General features: G+C 52.0%; 1 protein-coding gene across 1 annotated transcript; it reads right to left on the reverse strand.

The window, feature by feature from the left end:
- Positions 1-1,581: 1,581 nt before the first annotated feature.
- Positions 1,582-15,251, reverse strand: FAM78A (family with sequence similarity 78 member A). The gene is made up of 2 exons (XM_065648808.1): positions 13,927-15,251; positions 1,582-5,870 (listed from the first exon to the last, which is right to left on the reverse strand). The coding sequence occupies exons 1-2, from the start codon at positions 14,187-14,189 to the stop codon at positions 5,342-5,344; spliced, it is 792 nt and encodes a 263-aa protein (XP_065504880.1). The 5' UTR covers positions 14,190-15,251; the 3' UTR covers positions 1,582-5,341.
- Positions 15,252-19,943: the final 4,692 nt, after the last annotated feature.

A 19,943-nucleotide genomic window follows, 5' to 3' on the forward strand; every position in this document is an offset into this window, starting at 1 on the left:
AGGATGGAGGTTGGTGTTACCTGAAGCACCAGAACTGGGCTCTGCCGGGTTCAGCAGCCCATGTCCTTCTCACCGTCCTCCTGGTCCTTCTCTGGTGGCTTTTGAAGGTCTCTGTGCAGACAATAAGTGACCGGGCACTTTTGGCTTTTTCAGGGTGTCACCCGAAACAGCTGTGAGTTGGCTGGTGTCCCCTCCCCAGCCCTCCCTCCCTCCCAAACTAGGACATCTAAATTTAACCTGCTATCAACAGATGAGGCTGGAGAGTTTCCACCATGGAAAGGAATCCCACCCAGAACCCGTCCTCTGCTCAGGCTCCATCCATGCACACTCCTCAAGCCGTGACCTCCCATACATTTCATTCCTCCCCTTCCCCTGCAGCATTTGGGTTTGTGTCACTGTGACGTGCTGCCGGAGCTTCCCAAACCATGTGGCTGGTGGTGGCTGATGTGGGCACACACCTCTGTGCTTTGTGGATGGTGGTACCAGGTCTTCCCATTGCCCAGCAGCAGTGTGCAAAGTGCTCTGGAGCTGCAAAGGTTGGCTACAACCTTCAAGGGGCACGACAGGCTTGTAACGGGCTCTTGTTTGCTCCAGGGAGATGCAGCAAAGAGGGGGCATCGGTGTGAGGTGCATCTTGTTGGGGGGTGCCCCGCAGGTAAGGGTCCAGCCCTGTGTTCAGGGCATGCACCGGGAAAGCCCCAACTGGGCAGGAGGGTCCCGGGGTGCTGGGTGGGAGCTGGTGGATGCAGCAGCATCGTCTTGCAGCAGAACAAGTCTTTGTTCTGCTGCTTTCTGGAGAAGCCTTGATGCTTTTTTGCAGGTTGGATCAGAGCAGCAAAACTATTGACAGAACAAAAAAAAGAGCAACCTGTGTCTGCCTTGGGGCACCGCAGGTGGGAAGGGAGCTGGTGGTGGGACCAGCCCGTGGCAGGAGGAGCTGGAGAACAGACCTGGATGGTGTCGGGGTTGGGACCTGTGGATGAAGGGGATGGCACGGGAGCTGTGCTGCTGCTTGGCCGGGCACCCCCTGCTCTCTGAAAATGACGTTGACAGTTTCCTTTACTGAACCTAAATATGAAAAATGAGGGGGAAAATAATGAAATTAATACAGCATGGTATTTGCAAACCAGTCGTACACTGCAGCAGCTTTTAACCTCTCATTTGCCCAGGTCGGAAAGGGCAGAGCCGCTTTCTGCTGCCCAGGGTACCGCAGCCTGGCCGAGCCGCTGTGTCTCTCCAGATGCAGTATTTACAGCTCACATCTGGCCAGGCTTTTGCTAAATAAGCAAACAGCAGCAGGAGACTGAACTTGCAGAAGTTCGGCTGCTGCCCGCGCCAACCGGCTCGGCTCTGTCCTGCCCTCACAAGATGCACAGCAGCCTGGCAGTGAAAAATGCAGGATGCTGGCTGCTATTTTTAACCAGAAACCTCCACGCTTGGATGTGGCATAAGAGCTGAAATCGGGAGAAAAGGCACTCATGGTAAACAGAGTGTTTATCGTCACCTTGAAACGTGAGTGCAGAGGTGGTGGAACCGTTCATTTGAAAACAGCTACCGCCCAAACAACTCTAAGCAGACCTGTTTGAAAACTTCACTTTATTTCTCTGTCTGTTATAAAAGCGGGGGTTTGGTTTTTTTACATCTCTGTAAGTGTCCAGACTCAGTACATCTTGGGTTTGTTTTCACAGTATCTCTGCAAGACCAAGGACGATTCTTATTGCTGCACCAGGAGCCAGGGCAGGAGGGCGAGCAGCACCGAGGCTCAGCAGCCCCTGCGCGACCCCCTGCCCAAACCCAGCCTTGTTCTCCACGGGTCCACCCCTCCCAACGCTGCTCCAGATCTTTGTTGACTTTACGAGGGACTGTCACTCTCCTGCCACACTCATCTCCGTGTCAAAGGTAGGAAACGAGCCCTGGACCACTACGGGATTTGGACAGGGATGCTCAAGCTACCCTCTCAGCTCCTGGGGTGATTTGGGGCCATAAAGCATCACTGACAGGAGAGGTGAGGCAGAGACAAGCTCACAGTATCCCGTGTTGGTGCCCCATCACCTTCTCAGCATATCCTTTGTGCATTCCTGGTTCTGCAAAATGCTTTTTATTTACCTCTGCTTATTGACCACCTTACTCAGTGCAGGATGCCCCAGGGCCCCAGACATTTAAGCCCCCTTTGGGACCCTGTCAATCCCCATTCTAACCACATGGCTCTTAATCAGCCACATCAATAGTGATGTCTAGCACCTGTTACTTCCAGCCACCATTCCTTTTATATTCAATCTGTCCCCGTCAGTTTTGTAGCAAAGCAGCATTGGAAAAAAACATCACTTTTAATCACAACGCATGAAATCTCCAAAGAGGCAGCATCACTTTCCTATGCCGTGTCTGGTGATGCGAATGGAGGTGGAGGGGCACATTTCAACCCAGGCACAGGAGAAAGGCATTCTTTGGGAAGGGAGAAGTCCATGCAAAGCTGACCCCAACGTGAAATTCGAATTTACTGCTCAGCTGGGTCTATTCAGTGCAACATGACAAATTAGCCAGGAGGTTACTATCAAATTGCATGGATGCATCCAGTCCACCAGGTAGAGGGAGTAGGAGGAACCCGATTTACTTAATGCACTGGGAGACTAAGTCCAACACAAAGCTAAGTGGAAAAGGACGTAGGTGTTCCCTGAATGTGGTTTTTGGTGACTGAGAAGAAATCTTGCCTTGGAATTCCTTCGTGCAGCTAATTAAGACAACTGGGTCCGATTTCTTTGACCCATGCTGACATCAGTGAGAACTGTAAGTACTCAGCACCTGGAGACAAAGTGAATACCGGACATAAACACCCCTTCTGCTCCCATCCACAGTACCACCCAGAAGTGCACCTAAGCGGCAGCCGAGATGCATCCAAACATCAGCTATTCACCCGCAGCTCACATTTTGTCCTCTTCTGCATGTATTGCCTAGGAGAAAATACAGACAAGTCCCGAAGGGCTGTGCCAGTAGAGCTATAGTTAGGATTTGAATCCATGTAAGAAAATGGAGTTTAATACAGAGTGACTGTGCAAGTCAAAGTCTCCCTAGCTTCATCCTTTGTAGTCCCAAAGCCTAGATTTAGGCAACCTTTGGCTCGTGGATTTGGGTTTGATCCAGTCCATTTGTTTGCAAGCTGCTTATAATGCTGGGCTTCCTACCTCGGACATCTGCCCGTTGGAGAGAGCAGCTCTGTGGCCGAGCATCTCTGAAAAGCGGTGCGTGAGGAGGGCGGGCTCCCCTGACACGGGGTCTGCAGGGACACAGGATCCTCGTTTGCTGGTTTGAGACTGTCACGGTGGGGGACATATCTTCTGGGCGTGCTTTCCCCAGCCAGGTAGTGATGCTCAACCTGTTGCCAAAGTAGATGGTGCGTGTGGCTTTGGAGAAAGGAGGAAGGAGAATTTCTCGCTGGTAGCATCCTGTGTGGAAGTTGAAGGTGACAACAGCAGCTAAGTGGTGCCTCTCCGAGGGGAGAGCCTTTAGAGCAGCGTGTGTGGGGTTGTGAGACCTGTTCAGCCCAGCTCAGCAGGGCCAGGCTTGTATCTGGCACGCTGAGCTCTCCTCAGTCCCCGCTCTTGAGGCAAATTGTTAATAAGAGGAAGAAATGTTTTCTAGGGGAAGGGGAGAGGGAAGTGATCTGCCTCAGGCCGTGTGCTGGAGCAAGAGAGCAGATCCTCCGCCCCCCGTCCCGTGCCCTGTCCTCCAGATGCCACCCCTGCAAACCTCCTCTGCCGGCAAACCCGGCTCCTTCCTGTCCCCCTCCCCTGCAGAAGTGCATCTGCTTGTCTCTGAAGCCAGCTGGTCTTTAGGAAAACCTACAGGTTCCACCTCCTGCTCCAAACGCACCTTAATTACCGGAGGATCTACACCCCAGACTCGGGTGCTGCCCTGCTCGCGCCTTCCCACGCGTTACCCTGTGCATGGTAATGCGAGGTCCCGTCTGCGCCCCGCTCCTGACAGTCGTGTAGATCGTGAGGTCATTTGGAAGAAAGTTATTGACTAACCCCAATGTGGTTTGTTATCACTGGAAGAAGAGTTTTTCATAGCTTTTGCTCCCACCGTTTGCTAGGAAGGGCTGCCTGTTACTTCCAGATGTGGCTGTTCCTGAATTATGGATATTGCTGGGTAGACTTGGTAGATAAGATCTGCCCTTGCTTACACCCATGCATCTCCAGTGACTTCAGAAGGATCCTTTTTTATATCCTGCTCTTTTCTTACAGCACCATCATTTGGATATTATGGGAAAACAGGACAACAGACCTTCACCCAACAACAGCTGGTGCACGAGCCGTTGGCTTTTAGGCCACAAGAAGGTGAGACGGTGGACTAGCTGGGCAAAAACATCTGCGTGTCCCAAAGACAAACACAGTGGGACATCCCCCCTTCTCGATTTATGTTGACTCCCAGGGCCACAATTCCAGCTGTGAGATGATCCCAAATTGTGATGCTATCGGGAGGCTGATGTTCCCCGTGGAAGCGGAGCACGTCCCTGCTGCCCCTTCTGCAAAGTGGGGAGAAGAGTCGTAGCTCCCACTCGAGAGAGACCCCACAGCAGGTTGGTTATTTGCATTGCTTTGAAACTGAGATTATTTCCATGCTTCCTTGTTCCAGGTTTTAAAACCAGATTTTTTTTTTCTTTTTATCACGCTTCTTCCAATCTCATGCCCTTTTCATCCATCAGCCTGTGAGACATCGACAAGCTACTCCTTCTTCCAAAACTTTCTCCCAAAAAATTCTGTAGAAAGGCCATTCTGCCTGGTGGTGTTTTTGTTGTTTTTCAAACATAGCTTTAAGGCAAAAGTTTGGCAATGCAAAGCAAAGTCTACATAAGGCCGCATGACTTGGATTTGCAACTCAGAACCTTACAGCTTAAAAAAAAAATCCTTATCTTAAATAGTCAACTTTTTGCTCCAGGAACTTGTTTTGTTCTCAATCAAAAAGAAAAAAAAAAAAATCTTAAAATCCCAAATAAAATGTTCTTATTGTTCTGGGCAGTCTGGACAAGCTAATGAGACTGAGTTCAAACAGTAACTAAGACAGGGAAGAAAAAAAAAAAGCTATACGGGTAGACATCAGTGTTAGATTCTTCCCTTAGGAATCCAGTGATGAGACAGACCCAGTCACAGGTCTCCTCTTTAGCTTTAGCACAGTGAAATCCGTCCCAATGGGAGAAGGTAGAATGGTTGCATTTGTTGAATGAATAAAAAGTGCATTTTTATTTTGCTCATTATACGTGTGTCTTCTAATACCTAAGTGATTGTTTTGCCTTTTTTTTTTTTTTTCTTCCCCTCCGTTTTGGTGCCAGGACGTCAGGTTTATATTATCGGTGTTTCGGAGGTATCACCACAAGTGGCGGTCCATCCTTTGGCCTCCACATGAGTACCTGAGCATCATTGGCATTGGGTTTGACAAGGGCACTAGGTGGTATTGGCTCATTCTTGCTAAGGACCTGGGGCTGCTCTTGAGCAGAGGGTTCCTGCAGCTTGGCACGCTGCCCCAAGGGTCTGCTGGGATTCACCTCGATGCCCAGCCTCATGCGCCATTTGATAGTCTGCAAGGTCACCATTTCGTTGGTGGCCGTGTTGGTGGCCACCAGCCAGGTGGTGAAGCTTTGATCCCGGTGGATGCTCGTGAGTTTGGCCACGTTGCTCTCGCTGACGGGCACTGCCCACGTCACGCTGGGGTAGAAGTTGTCGTTCATGCTGATGTTGAACTTGGACTCCTTCTTGGTGGGCCCCACGATGGTGTAGGTTTCTGTCGTGTTTCCATACCAGGGATAGTTCACTCCGTCTGAGTCACTGATGGCCTGGATTTTACCGTCCAGCAGATCTGGAAGCTCCCAACTTGACCTGCCACAATCAACAACAAATTACGGATAATGCATTAATGAATTCGTTTGGAAAAATGCTGGACTTCGAGGAAAGACAGGAAGGAGTTTTTAATGCATTCCCCCTTTTGCTTTTACTGGAATTTGTGCCTTTCACGCCATCCCGCTGAAAGAGCTCAAATCTGCCATTAAATCTGTGTCTGCGAACTTCCAGGACTGATCAGGAAAATCTGTCCTGCTGTTAAACACCACCAAAGAACCACCACCAGGCTCATCCTCGCAGGGACCGGTGGGAACCTGGAGTAGTTCAAAATATGTCGGTATTTACACGAGGCTGCAAAGGCTGGGTGCTCAGGAAAGCTCCGGTGTTGGAGCAAATCCAGTGCCGCAGGGATCTTCTTGCTGTTTGAGCAGAGGGACTCGCTCCAGCGCTGTGGTCAGGATCTCCTGACTCTTGTGCTGGTGAGAGCAGGGCTCAGGGCTTAGTTTCTCCCTCTCAAAAGCCCCAAATCACCCGTGTCAGCAGAAAAACGGGCAAGCTCAGAGCTGGCCCTGGGCGTGGGGTGACAGAAGACCTCAGCGGTGGAAGTAAAATCAAGGACTTCTTCAAGTAACAAGTGATAGGATAAGAGGAAACGGACTCAAGTTGCACCAGAGATTTAGATCGGATATTGGGAACAATTTCTTCCCCAAAGGGCTGTGGGGCATTGGAACAGGCTGCCCAGGGCAGTGCTGGAGTCACCATCCCTGGAGGGGTTGGACAGACGGACATGAGGTTCTCAGGACACGGGGCAGTGCCAGGGCTGGGGGAACGGTTGGACTCGATGATCTTGAGGGTCTCGTCCGACCAAAACAATTCTATGGTTCTGTAACTCAAGTGGACCATAAAGCTTCCTACTGCCCAATTCTGTTCTTTCTTTTCACTCCCTACCTGCAAACACTCATTTTCTCTCTGGATATTCCCTGTCCCTCCCCGCTGTCTGCCTGGCGCTGGACGAGTAACTCATCCTTCTGCAGCCCGAGCAAGGACCCAGTTCAAAGGCTGCACACGCGGCTCGGGGCTGCGGATGGTGTTACAGCAATCAGAGGAACCGCGGTCAGCCTGAGCCGGGCGTCTGTGCGCTGCGCTTGCGGGTCTGACAGAAAGGTCAGTCTTTCTAGCAAGAAAATAAGTGAAAATGGTCCTCTGGCACCTTGTAATGCTTGAGGCACAACTGGGATTTTTTTTTTTTTTATGAACTTCCAATTTAATTTTTAAGATTAGATTTGCCACTAGAAGCAGACTACTGTAAATGTCTCAGAAAAAAAGGTTAGATATTTGCGGAGCAAAGGCGCTAGGTTGGCATAACCACAGACCATGTGCTCAGCGCACGCCAGGTATTTTAAGGACATTCTTTTCAAAAAGAGGCTGGTGGAGGTGGCTCTAATGTACCTTCTGCCTCTTGCTTACGAACCAGCCCTCCCTGCCACTCGGAGATGATGTCCCTGACACCGAGGTGGCAGAAGAGGCTGTGTGGCAGCTCCCAGCCTGGCATTTGCACTTGACCCTGCCGCGGGGCTGAGCACCAGCCCCCCCAGCCTCAGGGCTCCCGCTGCGAGCTGGGACACGGGTTATCTTGGGAGGGAGACAGAGGGGACGCGCTCGGGCTCGTCAGGGGAACAGTCCAAGTCTTTAATAAGTCCGTGCTGTGGCTTAAAATAGCCCCCTGGCTGAAGTGGGGGCTGCGGCCGGGTGCAGGGGGGGCACAAATCGGGCCCAGCTGGCTCTGACACAGGTTTGGGATGAGCCGCTTCTCTCTGCTGGCCAGGACTAATGCGATCGTCTCACAAGGCTGTTCTGATTGTTAATTAGTTAATGACCGTGAAGTGCCTCCATGTTTGTAACCACTGGATTGTTCAGCAGTTGGCTGTAAATGTCTGGCTGTCGCTAGAAGGTACCGTGGCGGGGTTTAAAGACCTCATTTATCTTTTTTCATGTGAGAGGGCTCCTCGCAAAAATCTCCCCTGTGCCACAGCAGGCGTTGGGCGAAGGGCAGGAGGCAGCTGGTTTGCAAGTTGGTCGTCCTGGGAGGAACCCGGGAGGTTAAGTGTGAGGGGGATGCAGGGATGCTCTGTGGGATGCAGGGATGCTCTGTGGGATGCAGGGATGCTCCAGGGGAGGCAGAGACGCTCTGTGGGATGCAGGGATGCTCCAGGGGAGGCAGAGACGCTCTGCAGGGTGCAGAGATGCTTCAGGGGAGGCAGAGATGCTCTGCGGGATGCAGGGATGCTCTGAGCAGCAGGACCAGGGGTTAGCAGCAGCTGAGGGTTATGCAAGCGTGACATCTCCCTGCGCAGATTTACGGGCTGCTGTCAGCTACGGCACCGCAGCTGCAGCAATCCTCTCCTTGAGCTCATAGCCAGCAGGCAGAGGGAGTCCTTTCCCTGGAAGAAAAATTTTTAGCAAAGGCAGCCAAAAGGAGATCCCTGAGCAGTCCTGCCAGGACCCCAGCCACAGAGAGATGTTTATATGCTCTGCTCTCTAAATCAGTGTCATCCTGGCTCACGGTCCCCCAAGCTCTTCAGCAAGAGCTGAGAAAGGAAAAGCTCCGGGGATGCTGGATGAGCTCAGCCCTCGGTGGGCAGATGAGCGGAGGTCGTGCTCTGCAGCCCCCACCGCCCTGCATCACAGCGCGGCTCTGAAACACCATCTGGGGGGCTCTTTCTCTCCCTTTCAGCAGATGGTTCAGGATTACTTTCCATTCGGACAGTGGCTGCTACTCAGCTTGGCTGTCACCCGGGGATGAGATGTGACAATTTGCTGGAGGTTTGCTCTGTGACATGCGTGGTGCTAAGGTGCAGCCACAGCATCTCTGCGGGTGTGGAGGCGCCAAACCGGGACCTGAGATGCTACAAGAGGCTGATAACCCCCCGCCAGGCTGCTCCAGCCTACTCAAGTGGGTGAATGGCAGAAGAATCAGCTACAGGATGCTCAGAAACTGCAGGGCAACTCAGAGCAGCTTGTCCCCATCTTCATTCCCAATAGACGTATCTGACCCCAGACCAGTGCAGAATCACAGGACCTCCTCAGGATTTGCCTAGGGTTTAAATGAGAGCAAAATGGTGGAGTTATAATGGTTGCTGAAGGCAGGGTGCTGTCTGCAGAGCCTGGCAAACCCCACCGCGAAGCCGAGTGCGGCTGCGCTGGGGCGGCTCAGCAGAGCATCCTGCTGCGGGGAAGGCGTGGGCAGCAACGGGGAAGAAGAAACTGGCCTGTGTTTCTCTGCGGTGCCTAATTCTAGCGAGTGCGGTTAACCCCGGGGTTTCAAAACCGTCACGCTTTGCCTGTGCAGCTTAGAAACGAGAAGAAAAATGAGGCCTTATGACGGTCCCATGACTGGGGCAAAAGCAGAGGCTGTGTGACGGTTGGTGCTGCTGTGGTTGCTCTTCGCCTGCTGCTACAGCAACGCCTGCGCGCCAGCCAGGTGAGCGGCCTTTGCTTGCACAGCCTGTCCATGTTAAATAATAGGCCAACAACTGCCCTTCTGGAGGATTTTTGGAAAGAACGCTGTGGAATGATCTTTGGCTGCATCAGCATCTTTCTGCGGTGGTGTCGAGCCAAGGAAAGATCAGAAAGTGCCCAGTAAACACTTTGCTGACAATAGCAGAGAAGAGGCGTGAAAAGAAACCAACCTATCTGGTTTCATGGATTCACTAGAGCTGATCAGCTCCAAAATCAGTAGATTCTGGCTTGTAATACTGACAAGTTTGTTTCTGCTGCTTCAAAAACCTTCAGAGTCTGTACGGGCACCACCAGAGACTGGAGCTGCCAACAAACCTCTCCTAACAGATGTCTCCTTGCTACCAGGAGAAGGAACTTTAAGCTATTCCTTGTGGCACAACCATAGCCCTGCTGCTGACAGCCAAGCAGCTTTAGTTTTATCCTCCTAATTCTCATTTGAATCCATTTCTTCCTATTCTGTCACTCAAAATGAAGACTCCTGCTTCTCCCCAGCCCTCCAGGTGCTGCCCCACCACACAAACCGAAGCGATGGCTGCAGCAGCCTGGGCAGCCACAGCAAATCCAACCCGCTCCATCCAGCACAGGCACATGTATATTCATTTAACCTCTTCAGACAGGCATCGGGCACTAGTGCATCCTCAGCCCCGGTTCCTTAAAGCCAAGTCCTAATCAGAGTCACGGGCCAGACGGATTTGTGTAACCTTGTGCTTCCCACCATCCAGCCTTGCCAGCAGCTCCCTGATTCAGAGAAGCCCCATGCAGATGCGGACTCTGTGCAGGTACCAGCGCGATGTGTGGGCGCAGTGAAAAGCCGTTCCAGGTATTTCACATCCCTGCTCCTACCTGCCCCCCTCCGCCTGTGCTGGTGACTGGCTGAAAGAAAGAAAACCCGATATTCAGAGCTGCTTAATTTTAAATTGTCCTTTACAGCGCCTCTCTCACCTACTCCGGCGCATCAAGCAATTCAAGCCAGGGTCACAGCGAAGAACAGGAAGGAAATTTAAGCTGTTGTTCCCCCGCTGTCACAGCCGTGCTGCTGTGGTCCCTTTTCCCCCCATCCTCCAGCTGCACGTTCCTGCCTCGGTTCTCGAACCGGCAGTGATGTTTGGTGCACGCTGGTTCAGGGGGTAAAACTAGCAGAAAACTGCAACTAAGAAAAAGGGATGATTTTTCTGCTGATTTAGCTGAGCAGGCTCAAGTCAGACTGGACATCCCATTTAACTGGGCTAAGATGTGAGCTCACAGCACCCGTAAGGGCCAGGGACCACACAAGGGCAGCAAAGCCTTTTCCTCTAAACCCCTGTGGGGTATCTCAGTGGATTCCCATGGCAAACTGATCTCCCTTCACTTCCCATGGAAAGCAAAACCTTTTTTCCTTTGGTGAATCTGGTTTTGATTGTGTTTTCCCTCCCGAGGACTGGGGTTTGTTCTCTTGACAAGTCGATTTCTCGAGTTCATTGTGTCTCTGCTGCAGGGCATGGAAGATTTAATCTCGCCAGAGCGAGATGCCCGGTAAGGTAAAGCGATGATGTAATGCTGCCCAGCTGCCCCATCGGGTCCTTCTGGGGAGAAATATATACCTGAAACTTCTCCAAATCCTTGGCTGATCATATTCAAACTCTGATTTATTTATCTCTCCGTTTTACATATCTCCATCTGCATCGCTTCTCGCACATCTCCATGGAGACGCAGAAACAAGGCTTGGTGATGCCATCCCCACATCGCCTGGCTGCCGACACGGGTCCCAGCAGCTGCTGCACAACCTGGGGCAGAAACCAGCACGCACCCCAGGACATCCCAGTGGAGAGCTGGTCCCGCTGCTCCTGCACAGGTCAGAGCTCTGAGGCCTGATCCTGCTGCCTCCTGCTGCACAGCAGCGTCTTTCCCTTGAGGGTTTGGGGTGAAACCCTGCTCGTGGGGAGCAGTGACACCAGCCATGGAGATGAAGGGGAGTTTGCCCCAGTTCTGCACAGAAGGGGGATCAGAGAGCACGTCCACATCCTCACACTGGGGGTTTTCATGTTCCCAGCAGCACCTACTGACTTGCGTGTAAAATTATTCCAGCATTGACATGTTATTCGAGCTTTATTTTCCTTTAAAAACACTGCATTTAGCCCCCAAAATTGTCAGTGCCACTTTAAACGTGTGTGTCTAAATTATCCCTTCTGTAGCTAACATCCCTATAGGAGCGTTATGCACAGCTCCATCTGCTCCAGTATTTCTCAGCTGTTTCTGTCCTCAACATAATGGCCAGCTTATGCACAGCTAACAACTTCGGAGCATAAAAGTGAAAAATTAATCCAAAGCCTGCTGTAAGTATTAACGCTCTGGTTGACCGACTGATTTTTTTTCTTATTATTATTATTATTTGAAGATTTCTGTTTGTCTGTCACCCCAGTGATTAAAAATACGTGTGGTGCAGTAGTCTCTTCATCATGGAAAGTTGGGACAAACACTCTGTTGGCATAAATCAGTGTAGCTCTGTGGAGGTCAGTGGGATTATGTTGAGTTACACCAGCTAAAGGCTTGGCCCATCCTTCCAGACAGGTTTGTGTCCTGTCTCTCTCTATGTAAAGGTCTTCCAAGAGCATGTTTCAATGGCATTAAAAAGAAGCCTTTCCCCTCAAACACCTTTATTTATAGCTTTCAGATGGCAATGGGTCTACGGAAAGAGAGTGGCGGGGCAGACCGATTCCTCCTTATGTTTGAGTAACTCTTTTTTATATCAGTTAAATGTCAGCGAACCTCCTAGGGAAAAAAACCAAATCTTTGTTTCCATGATTTTCTGGCTGATAGCTCTCCTACACGGCTGCAATATTTAAATCTGACTACCTGTTTACAGCACTTAGCTTGCAGATACAACTTTTTTTGTCTCAAAGCATTCCAGCAAGGGAAGACTGTACCAAATCATCCTTTTAAACACAGGGGAACTCAGGTGCAGAGAAATAAAAGGATGTGTTGAGGTTTGCAGCGCTAGCAGAATAGCTCTCTGCCTGGTCCTCTTTATTTCGCTGGATGTGAGCTGTATTTATATACAGTGGACTTCTCTTTTTTTCCTTTGCAGCTGGCCGTTAAAGACAAGATTTCTAAATGAGCCTGAGAATTACACATGCAAATCCCAAAGGCCTGGAATTGGGAACATCTGAGCAACAAATTGTCCTTGCAAAAGATGGTGATGGAGCCAAAAAACCTACAGATTTTCAGGCCTCTTGTAAGTACTTTTAAAATCAAGATAAGCTGGTCTTGTGCTTTGCTGAGCCTCACTGCTGGGGTTTGCCAGGTGCTCGTTTGGTTCTCAAGGCACTTTCTGCTTGAGCAGAGAGGGGACGCAGGGACAGAAGGAGGGGACAGTCTGTCATTTAGGGCTGCTCCTCGGCATGCCCTTCCCTCTGGTCCACATCTTACAACGTGTACTAGCTTTAAGTCTGAGAACCTGTCCTTTCTCCCTTGCCCCCAGAGACCGGGCAGCATCGGCACCTCCAGCCACCAAACCATGTGCCAGGTCTGCGGTCGGGTTTTGTCCCTGTGGCTGGACAGACAGATTGCTGCTGCACCAGGAGGCTGCACCCGGTGCTGCCCAGCACCGTGAGTTGCAGAATTGCTGCTCTGTGCAGGCATTCGGAGATCAGGTGCTGTTGCTGATTTAACTACAGGCCAAAGCTTGCACCAGCGTTCGGTGAACTGGTGGGGGACTGGGGAGAGATGACTTTTCACAGTAGGGAGGTGACATTTTAATTTGACTCACTGCTGTCTCACTACGACTGTCTGACCTGTAACACTGGGGGTTTAGTGTGCAAACAGCCCCTAGATTCCCCCTACCTGACACAGACACCTACACATTCCCACACTTACATTATTTAAAATGATGGTAAAGTGAAATTTTCACCCTGCTCCAAGGTGATGCAAAGGGTTTAATTATCAGTGGGTTAAATCCACCTTGTTCTTTCCCCGTTGGCTGCCTGCTACCATGGGCAAAGCATGCAGGATTCCTCCTGTGACGTTAAAAGTCTGTTCCTAGAGCTGGTGGGCTACGGAGCTCACACCATGGCCCACTGCAGCTGCAGCACCGCACGCTGGGGTCGGCACCGAGCCACAAGTGTCAGCCCTCGGGTTTCCCCAGGGCTCGTTAATGTGCGTTTTTACCCCGTCAGGGATGGGGAGCGATGCCGAAGGGAGGAGCTGGCCATCAGGGGAAAACCTCGGGTAAAAGGCGTATCAAACCAGGGGTATCTGTCATGATAGGGGTTTCAGGATCTCCAGTGCTGCTCAAAAGCTGTTATGAAATATAGTTTTGCTTTTGGGCTCTTAACAGAGCGAGTGGCTTTTGGTTGGGGCTTGGGCACATTCCCTTTAGAAGAGAAGAATACGCACTCCTTTAGAGGGGCAGAGACAAGCTCTCCTGTATTTTAAACATATCAGAAAGTCCTGTTAAGTTTCAGAAGAGCCAGGTTTTAGAATCGAACCTACTGGATTTTAATTTTTGGCTTAATCCAGTATCTCCCAGCCAGGCCGTGATCCTCCCGCTGTTTCTCCTCGCTAGAGAAACGTACCCGCACGCGCTTTTGGAAATACTTACATTCCCTGTTCCCCGTAATGATTGTAAAATTCCATGTGGCTGCAAGCCTGGATCCAGCCCACGATCCAGGTCTCCTTCTTGGGAATAGGGGGCACCAGGACTTGTGCAGAGGCTCGGAAGTGAGGGGTCCGGTAGCGCAGGACCACACTGGAGGACTCGTCGATGCTGGTGGGAATGGGATCGATGGAGGCTTTGACTTCAATCACTGAAATACTTTCCCGGAAAACTTTGGATTTGCAGCTAATGCTCTGAATACAGCCCATGGCATACCCCGAGTACAGTCCGACGCAGCTCCGAGGGTACTCCAGCAATCCTGGGGAATATTAGGCATTGAAATTATCTAGTGCTAGATCAATTACAGATCTTCTTGGTTTGTAATCTCAAAACTGATATCCATAGGATAGAAAATTTATCATGTAAAGCCTTAATTTGAGTATCTGTCTTACAAGTACTGCTCCTATTTTGAGGTTAGCTGCACTTCAGAAGCAAAGGGGCCTTTAATTTTTTTTTTCCCCTTTTAATGACCCATTAACTCTCTCCCTCTAACAGTCTTTGGGTTAAAAAAAAAAGGTCTCTTGAGTTCAATAAATAACGGTGGTGTTCTTAGCTGATATATTTAGTCCTTCCTTTCTTCAGATGCAGTCTGTCATTCACCGTCAAACATAGGACCAGCCGGTATTTCCCTTTATTCTTTGGATGAAAAGCAGAATGTTGATAGACACATCTATATAAATAATGAAATAGTTTTTAGCCCCAGCTTGTCACAACCGGTGTGGATTTCCACTTCCTGACTTGCAGTTGTTCATAACTTCCTTTCGCACAAAAATTACAATAATAACAGAAAGAAACGACGGGTGGAAAATGCAAAAAGTAGCCAATTCTCCGATTATAGAGGCTCCTCTGCCGGCGATGTCAGAGCTTTGGGGGTTGTCGGTTTTTTTTTTTTCTTTTTTCCTTAGAAATAGCCGAAACTATCATAAAGAATAAGCCGGCGGTCCTGGTCGCGCAGGCGGGCTCCGGGGGCTGCGCAGCGGGGCAGGAGGCGGCGGCGACGAACCTCCCCCGCTGCCGCCCGGGGCCGCGCCGCTCCGCGCCCGCTCAGCGCCGCGGAACCGCCGCCCGCGCCATCCCGCCGCCACGCACCGGCCCGGGGGGCGCCGGCCCCGCGGCTCCCCTTCCTCCTCTTCGGCGAGCGGGTCTCCGCGGCGGTGTCCGACCTTCCTCCTCCTCCTCCTCCTCTCGCTGCCGCTGCTCCCGGGCGAGCCGGCTGTGGCTCAGCCCGCGGGGCTCATGGGCGGTGTGCGGGGCTGCTCCGCACACGCGTGGGCCCCGCGGGGGGTCACAGCAGCATCCCGCGGCGGCGGGAGCAGCGCCGAGCACCGGCCGCGCCGCCGCGCACCGCGCCGGGCTCCCTGCGCTGCGCGGGGGCGAGGTGCGGCGGGGGGGGCCGGGGGGGGAGGCTCCTTCTCTCGCTTTTTTTTTTTTTTTTTTTTTTTTTTCCTCCTCCTTCTCCTCTTTGCTAGATGCCCGGGGAGGTGAGAGGAGCAGGGTCGGTGCCTCCGCCTCCCGGCTGCCGCAAGCTTCCTCTCTCGCAATACATTCATGCACACGGGGACGGCGCCGGCCCCCGGGTCTCAGCCTCTCCGGTGGAGCAAGGGGGGTGCCGGGGGGGGTTCCCGCTCCGGTGGCTGCTGCAGCATCAAAAAGGCAACCGGGTCAAACTTTGCAGAAACTCGCTCGTAGCCTTTCCGTAGCCCCGGGCGTGCCCGGCAGCTCCCGCCGGCTGCCCGGGCAGGGGCCGCCGCATGACAGCGGCTCCGGCGGCCGGAGCAGCAGCAGGTCTCAGCCTCCCCCCGTCTCCCTGCCTCCCTGTCCTCCCTCCTTCGCCCAGTCCCATCCCTCCCCCTGTATTTCGCTTTTAAACTGCAGCTGTTGAAGCTAAACCTCCTTTGCACATGCAGCATTTCCTCCCACATGTCCGTGAATTGTGGGTAATGTAGTTTTTTTTAGAAACTTTTTTTCCTTAAAAAAAAAAAAGCATTGTATTTTCTCTTGATTTTTCGGATTAAGATTTTCCTCTCCCAGCTGGAGCTTGGTTGGTATATTTGATAAATGGATAGTCTCCTTATTTGCAAAACCTATAGCCCTGGGCTGGATGGGCAGTGATTCAAGCAACTGGAAACCCAGAGCTCTTGCCATGGCAGCACAGGGACCAGGCAGTAGTTGGAACAGTAAGAAGTGTTTGAGGCATCAGCGGCCTGCGGGAAAGTTGGAAACTTCTATTATTGGCAGTTTTAGGAGTAATGTTGCTGGCTGGTCCTACTGACCATCAGCCAGCTGAGGATCCGAATTTCAAGAGCTGAGCACCAGCTGAGGGGTGTGTGTCGAGGCTTTTGGTAAGAGCTGCCGTGTGTCGGGCGTTACGCGAGGCTCTTGGTGTGTGTGTCCTCCATGACTTGTTTCTAAATGGAAACCAGGGGCACTGAGAAGTAAAAATTTCTTTGCTGGTGCTGCTTGTGATATGGTCCAGCAGCACGGAGCTAAGTAAATGTCTTTTAGTCCTTCCCGCGCTGCACTTTCAGCAGGCTTGATTAGTTCATGCAGTTCCTGGTGCTTTGTGACACTGTGCCCTTGCTGTCTGCCCTCTGGCAGGTAGGAGAGACTGGAGCTACTGGGTGATCCTGACAGGTGAACGCCGTGGGACCAGGGGAGGCAGATTTGCACCGTTCCACCCACAGTAGGTAGAAAAAACACAGTATGTTGTTACTGTTTTCTTCTGCACGTTTCTCAAAGCATCGGCTAAGTATTTATTTTAAATTTCACAACCTCTGCGAAGGGCACAATTTTAGTCACTAGCCCTGCAACAGATATAAAAATTAAGAACACACTCAAGTAACAAGCGATTTACTATCATGTAGCAGAAGAAAGAGTGAAATGAGCATCTCTGAATGAAATATCCAGTTGCTTCAGCAGCCTCCAGAAGGTGCTGAAATACTTTGACATTTCCAAGGCTCTTTCACACTTTTCAAACAAGCTTGTCACAGTTTCTCAGAGCCTTATGAATCTGGCGAAACTGCATATTCTGTGATTCCCGTTTCACTGAAGCTTCAGCCAGGTCTTGCTTCAACTTGGCTCTCTCTGGTGTTCTGGTCAACTAGGAAATTGCATTATCTCATCTAATTAAATCAGCTTTTCATCTTCAGCTGGAGTTTTCTTTAGGTTTTGTTCGCCCGTCCCCTTTGCACTGCTGTGATTGAGGCATTAGCACACTCCACCCCGGAGCGGCCGCATTAAGCTGTGAGCAGAACGGTTCCTGTGCTTGCTGATGGAATTGCTGGAGATGTGAGGTCAAGCTGTGATAAGTAAGAATTAGGAGTGTCTGGCGATGCTGTGAGTTGTGTTTCCTTCTGCTGCTCATTTGATGCACCTGTATGTGTCTCATTGCTCCATTCCTGCTATTGCTCCCCCCGGTATCATGGCCAGCCTGTGCCTCCAGACTATTTTCCAGGTTTACTGAAAGGCAGGGTCTCCCCTTCACCACCTGAGCAGTGGCAAATAAAAGCAGCCCACCAGAGGCCATGCTGTGCTAATGGGCCTGACTGGCATTGCTGCGTGTGCCATAAACACTGCAGAATATTATAATGTTTTTTGCCAGGCTTTTTCTTTCACCCCTGGAAGAATCCCACCTGGGAATGCTGCGGGTTTGCTCGCAAGCACTTTGGCTGCAAGCGCTGCTTCTTGGCTAGTGGAGGCTGGGGTGCACCAAAGCCGCCAGTGAATTGCGGAGAAAGGGGACATTGCTGTCCCTCTCGACCCACCTGCATCTCCAGCACGGTCTGCGTGGCCATGCCAGCAGCTGACTCCTTGCGTGGCCGTGGCTACGAGGGGAATTGTGGCCAGCAGCCCCCAGCCCCGAGGACTGCAGCACTGCGCAGGGCGGGCAGGCAGGGAGTGCAGCCAGGGCTGGGCGTACGCGGTGCATGGAGCGTGCTGGGTTTGTCCGTCTGGATTTGTCCGTCTGGGTGTTCTCTGAGGTGCTCGATGACCGTGTGGATCATGTGTCAGGCCTGGAATAGCCCTGCTGGAACAGGGAGCCTGTCTACAGGTTTAGCAGGGATATTTATAAACGCCTGGTTTTGTGGCTGTTCTGAGAGCATAGCGCGTCTCCTGTGAGCTCTGTGTGCGGTGGGATGGTGCTCAGCGTGGTCCCAGTGCAGGAATTGGTGACATTTCCCTCCCGAGCTCGGGTTCTCCTCTGGGACCAGTAGTGATAGCCCACCTGGCTGCAGGAGAGACCAAATCTTTCTTTTCCTGCTGCAGTTTTGACAGGGGCTTCCCAGCCCTGCATCTGTCCCGTGCCGCCCTTCCTCCTCCATCCTCTTCCTGCTGGGGTGCAGGGCTGGATTCCCACAGGGAGGCTGAGGCAGCTCTGTGTGTAAGGCAGAGAAATTCCCCCATATCGGTGTCAGCAGAAGAGACAGGCACCAGATTAAACTTACTCCCAGGGCTTTCAGGATATTTTTTTTTTCCCAAGTGACAACACCTGAGGAATATGCTCAGCAATAGCTCGGCATCCCCGGCATGGGGCTGGACAGGAGGGAGAGATGGAGTCTCCCTATTTCTGCAGGCTCCCAGCCACCAGCGCTTTAACCCTCTGCTCACAGATGTTTTCAGCAGCCCTGCATGGAGCAGGAGAAACAGGGAGGCTGTCGAGCGGGGAGGTGATGGCTATAGCCAAGCTGAAGCAGTGACAAGGGTTATCTGGCCAGTTGATGGCAAGTGGGCTGAGATTTTCCACATGGCTCGGAGCCGGGCAGCGGGATGAGGGCAGGCAGATAGGGATGGGGTGCTGAGTTCTGCGATAGCGTGAGAATGCAGCCGCGCAGCCGGCGATCGGCCGGGAGCTGGTGGGTGTCAGTGATGCAGCAGCGTCTGTGCACCTTCCCGGGCTGCCGCAGCCCCAAACGGTACCTGAGCCATGGGGTTGTGGTTTATGGGCAGGGTCAGGGTGTCTGAGGAGGGGACGAGCTCTTCTTCCAGCAAGGAACATCATTGCAGACGAGGGGTAGTTTCCTGGAGGGTGTGATTCAGAAATAAATTCACATGTATTATTTTCCTGTGATTCATAATGGGGGGATTATGAGCAAAGGCTCCTTGGGACTTCCAGCACTTGCTTGGCCAAGTGTTGTCCTTGTCCCTGCCCAGCCTGTCAGATGGGCACAGGCTGGATGCAGAGTTCATCTAGAGGATTTTGAGAACTGTGGATAAAAAGTGCGAAGAAAGCGCAGAATTTTTCTTATTATTTTAGAAAGCCATTAACCACCTTTCATTTAGCACGTACACTCTCCAGTGCATTTTGGACGAGACTTTTAAAGATACCTGGGGGCCTGATTCCCAGGCTTACCTGTACAAATACTGACCTCTGTAACTGAACGTTTGCATAGGCAAATGCCACTGGCACCAAGAGACGTGCCTGTTCTGCTCCTCGGTGCAATATTCGTCCTCTCCACTTCTCTGTCCACAGGGGATTTCCAGCCTTTTTGCACAGGAATAATCCCGTTTCTTGAGCATGTGGGTGGTGTGGAGCCCGACAGCCCGTTGCCCAGGGAAGGTAACTCGGCAATGGCAGCCGGTGTGGGTCTGGCTCAGGTGGTTGCCGCAGCGGGATGTTCCTTCAGGCCAGAGAAGCTGAGATGGACGGTGTCTCCAAGCGGTTCGTGGGGCTTAGATCCACACGGCTGCAGTTCAGAGGCTATAGAGAGATCATGCAGACCTGTAAACCGCAGCTGTGAGCACAGACGGGATGTTCTCAGGGGCTCATTGGTGGGTGGGAGATGTCTCAGAGGGTTCACCCCCGCTGCGGTGAGGAGCGGGGAGGCTGGCGGGCCATGCACAGGAGCACAATGTGCCATGGCGGGAGGGGCGGCAATTCTTCCCTGTCCTCTGCAGGAGGACTCCCCAGGGCCTGGCATGAGCCTTGCTCCCCCCATCCCACCATGCCCGCTCCCCAGGGCCAG

Source organism: Caloenas nicobarica, chromosome 19 (genome assembly GCF_036013445.1).
Source record: "Caloenas nicobarica isolate bCalNic1 chromosome 19, bCalNic1.hap1, whole genome shotgun sequence".
NCBI lineage: Eukaryota > Metazoa > Chordata > Aves > Columbiformes > Columbidae > Caloenas > Caloenas nicobarica.

Bases quoted from the DNA above. Each gene is read 5' to 3' on its own strand.
- FAM78A (XM_065648808.1), bottom strand. From the start codon at position 14,189: ATGGGCTGTATTCAGAGCATTAGCTGCAAATCCAAAGTTTTCCGGGAA. The intron at 5,871-13,926 runs GTAAGTATTTCC...TGATTGTGGCAG, and splicing joins CATTACGGGGAACAGGGAAT to GTCAAGTTGGGAGCTTCCAG.